The sequence below is a fragment of the Populus euphratica genome, unplaced genomic scaffold (genome assembly GCF_000495115.2).
Source record: "Populus euphratica unplaced genomic scaffold, PopEup_1.0 scaffold3425.1, whole genome shotgun sequence".
NCBI lineage: Eukaryota > Viridiplantae > Streptophyta > Magnoliopsida > Malpighiales > Salicaceae > Populus > Populus euphratica.
The window spans coordinates 6,306-12,178 of NW_011503239.1; the positions used below are offsets into that span (position 1 = coordinate 6,306).

The window sequence follows — 5,873 nt, forward strand, 5'->3', positions numbered from 1 at the left end:
ATTGTGAACTTATTTGATCAATCTAAATTACGTTTTATTTTTTAATAAAACATCTTGATTATAGACAATGTTTTTAAAATAAAAACTAGAATTATTTTGTTAAATTGTACCCGAGTTCAACTTGATCAATAACTACATAAGTAAAAGTTAAAATTAATTAAAACTTAAAGAAATAAAAAATAATTGTAGAGTAAGGTCCTGCATAATCTACTTTCCATGATCGGTGATATGATGACCTGTTAGCGAAAACTATTTGTTAATTGTTTCCAACCAATAAAATTGAGCCCCAAAAATCTTGCAATAAAGAAAAAAATCATCCTGAATTGGAATGCCACTTCTGCTCCCATAATATCGAACTCAAACAAGTACAACCAGTCCTTTCTCTTCCTTCCTCTCCTCAAGAATTGAGAGAAACCAAAAACAAAAAAAAAAAAAACAAAAAACGAAAAAGGTTCAAACTTTTCCAAAAAAATGAATGAAGAAACCAGCAGAGCACCACCACCACAACAACGACCATCTTCAGCAGCATCAAGAGCACGACCAACAACAAGAAAGCCCGCAACTTCAGTTTTGCGACATCAAACCCCAAGACTTAGAGACCATTATTTGTTTGGCAAGAAACTAGGACAAGGTCAATTTGGAATCACGTATCTATGTACCCATAAAGCAAGCAGCGCTCTTTATGCCTGCAAATCAATTTCAAAGAGGAAACTTTTATGTAGAGAAGACTATGAGGATGTTTATAGAGAGATTCAGATCATGCACCATTTATCAGGGCAACCAAATGTGGTGCAAATAAAGGATACTTATGAAGATTCCATGTTTGTACATTTGGTTATGGAGTTATGTGCAGGTGGTGAGCTTTTTGATAGGATCGTGGCTAAGGGTCATTATAGCGAGAAAGAGGCTGCTAAATTGACCAAAAACATAATTGGGGTGGTTGAGTATTGTCATTGTCTGGGGGTTATGCATAGAGATCTTAAGCCTGAGAATTTCTTGTTTGATAAACCTGGTGATGATGCCAAGCTCAAGACTACAGATTTTGGCCTTTCTGTCTTTTACAAGCCAGGTTGTTTTTTCTTTAGTTCTTGTAGCGTTGTTTCTTAAGAAGAAATTGTGGTTTTGATCTCTCTTATCTTGTATACAGAGGTTTCTTTTTTCTTTTTTGTTTTGATCTTGAACCTTAGTGTGTGATTGGTAATCTTGCATTCTTTGTTGTCTTGGAATAAATATTTATAAATTTTAAAGAAATTTCTGCCCATTGTTTTCCTCTGCACTTTCTAACCATTGATGACCTTCTTTGGGTAAACTTAAGTTGCTAGGAATGACGTGTATGCATAAATGTTTCCTTGGTTTCTGAATGGTGCTTCATCAAAGATGTATGGTTCGCTAATTTCTCTCCTATTCCTTTTGCCTACAGGACAATATTTTTATGATGTAGTTGGGAGTCCGTATTATGTTGCACCAGAGGTTTTGCTTAAGCACTATGGTCCTCAAGCAGATGTCTGGAGTGCGGGTGTTATCCTTTACATCTTATTAAGCGGGGTTCCGCCTTTTTGGGCAGGTATCGATCGTAATCCGTTTTTTCTCTCATTCTCTGCATTTCTAGTCTTGCAACGAAGTGTATAGTGTATTTAACGTCTCCTACTACTTGCAGATACCGATTCAGGAATCTTCAGACAGATTTTACAAGGAAAACTAGATTTAGAATCTGATCCGTGGCCAAATATATCAGAAAGTGCCAAAGATTTGATCAGAAAGATGCTTGACAGGGACCCGAAGCAAAGGATTACTGCTCATGAAGTCTTGTGTGAGTGGTTTCTTTCTTTTGCATCGGGATATTATTAGTTTTGGACTTTATTTAGCTAGTAAGAATGCAGATATTTAGTAACCTTGCTAAGATTTTTTTATCTTGTTCAAAACATAATAGCGATTGTTTATATTATCAGGTAACCCATGGATTGTAGATGACAGAGTTGCTCCGGACAAACCTCTTGATTCTGCAGTATTGTCACGTCTGAAGCATTTCTCAGCAATGAATAAACTTAAAAAGATGGCTTTGCGTGTATGTCTTATCCTTGCTTTTCCTGTTACCATTTTCCATATAGACTTTTGTAAGCATGGGAAATTTAATGACAGGAATTTGATAATCAACTTAATGATTCAGTTAATTTTTAGCAAGTGAAAAGCATCTGCTTTAAGTAATATTCATGGGAAAAAGAGGCAAACAACTAAAATTAAGTTTTAATAGTAGGATACCCTAAATGCATTTTTATGTACAGTGGCTTGCTAGTGTTGAAGAATTTTTATTTAAACTTAAAAATTATGAAAAATTGTAATATCCACATAATAAGCAACTGAGATGCTGAGATCAGGAGAAAGTTACAATCATTGATAGAGTTGTGATGTGATAAATCTTCCAAAGAAGATTTTGTGATGTAATGCATCTTTTATAGACAATTGATATCTCAGGCATCCTGTGCATTGTTTGAGAAACTTGAAAGATAAAGCAAGCATTACTAAGGACAGAACTTTCATTATGCTAGGCACTGTTTATCTGGTTCCCCAGTGTCTTCATGCCCGTGTGGCACCTTCAATTGAAGGATTGGATGCACAGAGCTTAAGGCACCATATGTGGTTTTTTCTTAGTATCACATTCTTTAAGTGAATAACATGTTAAAAAACACGCGTACTCTTTTGATTTGATTGCATTAATATTGAATAATGGTGAAGCCTGATCGTTTCAGCATGCTAAGTGGAAGGCAGCTAAAGCAGTTGAGTGATGGTCTCTCTAGTGGGCATCTCTGTCAGCACTCAACAGCATTGGTTTGGAGTACACCTTAGGATCCTGAAACGATTGTCCTCTACGCCCATTTCTTTTAAGCTTATTATTTATAATCTCTTTAAGGGATTATCCCAATGCTACTTATACTTCCTATTCTTAGAACAATTCAACCATTAATAGCTTTCTGTGATGTGCAAGGAATGGAAGGAGCGGGAAAGAGAAAATATATCCTTCAATGTTGATAGTGTTATCACTGAGCAAAGCTTTAGATATGCAAAATATCATCACATGCGTCAAAAGATTGTATTGTTAACGGACACGAATGTTTGTTCACAAAGAAACTATGCAACAGTGGGAACTTTCACCCAGTTTAGACATTTTGTTCGAGTTTAGAATGGAACTTGCATGCTATGATAAAATATTGGGTCTACTGTTATCTTTTATCTCTAGTTGTGTTCTGTAGAAGCTGTTATGAAACTTGGTGGTCAAAACCATTTCTCTTTCTTGTCTTTCTATGATAAGACAGCTATTTTCAATTATAATGGTGCTTTCATTCTTGGTATTGGGAATTTCTTTTTTTGTAGGTCATAGCAGAAAGGCTTTCTGAAGAAGAAATTGGTGGTTTGAAAGAGTTATTTAAAATGATTGACACAGACAATAGTGGGACAATAACATTTGAAGAACTTAAACATGGTTTGAAGAGAGTTGGTTCTCAGATGACAGAAACTGAAATCAAGGATTTGATGGATGCGGTAAACACCTACAAGAAGCTGGATTAAGAAAAAAGTCTTTTCATTATTTCTTTGCTTTTGTGCCTACAGTCTGAACATGATTTATTTATATTGCTAACGAGAATTTTTCTGGATAACTGCTGGTCTGTTTTTGCTAACTGCGCACGAAAACTTCTACAGGCTGATGTAGACAACAGTGGAACCATAGACTATGGTGAATTTCTTGCTGCTACTTTGCACTTAAATAAGATGGAGAGAGAGGACAATTTGGTCGCAGCTTTCTCCTATTTTGACAAAGATGGTAGTGGCTACATCACGATTGATGAACTTCAACAGGCCTGCAAAGATTTTGGTCTTGGTGATGTACATCTGGATGAGACAATCAAAGAAATTGATCAAGACAATGTGAGTCTGTATGTTTATATTTGGTCCCCATCTAATAATTTACTTTCCTATTTAATCCTAGTACTTGGTATATATCACCTTCATCATCATTGCCATTATTCTCACACCAAAACTTCTTTATTAGTTCCATATGAACATATATGGGCCTTATAATGGTTTAAAATATTTTACCTATCTGATCTCTTACATTCAGATGAAAATATAATGATGGTAATTTTAGCCACACAGTATAATTAAGGTTTTGCTTGTGGGCTTGAGGTAAGGTCGAAGCAGCCCTTTGTTTGCACATATGAGATTCAAGCAGTTATTAGCAAGGAGGAAATTGATTTCTGGATAATGATGATTCTTCCAGACGAACGCACAGATAATAGATGGAAGATGGAAAACAAAATCTAGATAAGTGGTAGGAAAATCTTGCATTTTCTCTCCAAAGTTTGGTGTTGGTTTTTCCCGTCTGTTTCACTGCACTGGGATCACGGTATTCATATTTGCTGCAACTGGTTTATTGCTGATGAAGCCTCATGCCAGGAGATGATGAATCTAGATCTATATCTGTTGCTTCTTGCCAGCCATAACCTGGTTTATACTGAAGGTGTAGGTGCCAAATGCCCATATTGATGTAGACAAATATAAAAGATACGAGGGGGTCTTGATCAGTTCCATTTGCCTGAAATGGAATGAATTTTATTCTGTGTTTCATATTGAATAATATAACGGGCACTACCTTTGCTAAGCATAATATCTTTTAAGTTCCAAGTCCTAACTCAATGTTGTTAATATGTCACTTTTTACAGGATGGGAGGATAGATTATGGGGAGTTTGCTGCAATGATGAGAAAGGGTGATGGAGGAGTTGGGAGAACCAGAACCATGAGAAGCAACCTGAACTTTAATTTGGCTGATGCTTTGGGGGTTGAAAATGCAACCTCAGATGCTAAATGAAGGCAATAGTTTGTGCAGCCACGAACTTGAAAGAGCACAAATTGGAATAGCTAAATTCTGAAAGCTAGCCCATTTCTGCGTTGGGAGGATAATGTTATTCTTAAGTTACCAAATTGAAGTTTCACATTTATCATTGTGGTTTAACCACAGAAACAGATGCCAACACCATTGACTTTCTGGCCACAAGACTCTTGACATTGCTGTAGATGTAATACTTTGAGACATAGTGGCAATTGTCACATTCTGTGCGAATTGCAGAAAATGTACAAAAATGCTCGCTACTGTGATAACAAATCCTGTTACTTTCATTGTATGGAGTACCTAATTGATGAACATGCTCGCGTATTATTTGTCAGATAGATGAACACTAGACTTTAGTCGATAGATAAAAAGTTGTGAAGCCTTCGAGTTCAGCTAAAAAGTGAGTGGGGGACAATAGATAGCCTCAACACTACTTGAACTCATGAACCGTTCAATTGCAAGATAAGATCAAGAAGATAATATGATTATTTTCGTAATATTTTGAAAATGAAATTCACAGTTAGTTTTAACATTGCTATTATCAGTTATCAATTATGATTGTTGACTTGTTGCTGTTATTAATCTCAGATGAAAAACCATGAGGATTGCAATGTAGCAATCATTACCTCAGTTCAAGCAAACATTGAAGATCTTACAATGGCTACAGCAAGTTTGGATCCTTCACTAGTTCCAAGTCCTACCCACTGATACTAGTGGTAAAAACCTCCATCCTCTGGATGTAAGAAAAGAAATGGGGCTGATATATAGAAAAAAAATCACAAATTTTGGATCATGGAAGTGATTTTGAAGCTCTTAGAGCTGCATGCAAGTATTGAGAAAAGATTGGGCAATTAATATTTTGTCTGAATAAGAAGGTTTAAAGTTTAATGAAACAGAATCAATGAAAATTATATTTCTTAGTCGAGAGTTCAGCAAATGGCATCTGAACATTCAAAGGGTTTAAAGTTTATTTTCTTTTTGTTTTTCAAT

The 5,873-nt window shown here is 35.6% G+C and overlaps 1 protein-coding gene across 1 annotated transcript; it reads left to right on the forward strand.

Moving 5' to 3' along the window:
• The first annotated feature begins 221 nt into the window (after window positions 1–221).
• Window positions 222–5,172, forward strand: LOC105119728 (calcium-dependent protein kinase 11-like). The gene is made up of 7 exons (XM_011017899.1): window positions 222–1,069; window positions 1,421–1,564; window positions 1,658–1,810; window positions 1,950–2,065; window positions 3,370–3,537; window positions 3,697–3,921; window positions 4,716–5,172. The coding sequence occupies exons 1-7, from the start codon at window positions 472–474 to the stop codon at window positions 4,860–4,862; spliced, it is 1,551 nt and encodes a 516-aa protein (XP_011016201.1). The 5' UTR covers window positions 222–471; the 3' UTR covers window positions 4,863–5,172.
• Window positions 5,173–5,873: the final 701 nt, after the last annotated feature.

Bases quoted from the DNA above. Each gene is read 5' to 3' on its own strand.
- LOC105119728 (XM_011017899.1), top strand. From the start codon at position 472: ATGAATGAAGAAACCAGCAGAGCACCACCACCACAACAACGACCATCT. The intron at 2,066-3,369 runs GTATGTCTTATC...CTTTTTTTGTAG, and splicing joins TTAAAAAGATGGCTTTGCGT to GTCATAGCAGAAAGGCTTTC. The intron at 3,922-4,715 runs GTGAGTCTGTAT...CACTTTTTACAG, and splicing joins AAGAAATTGATCAAGACAAT to GATGGGAGGATAGATTATGG.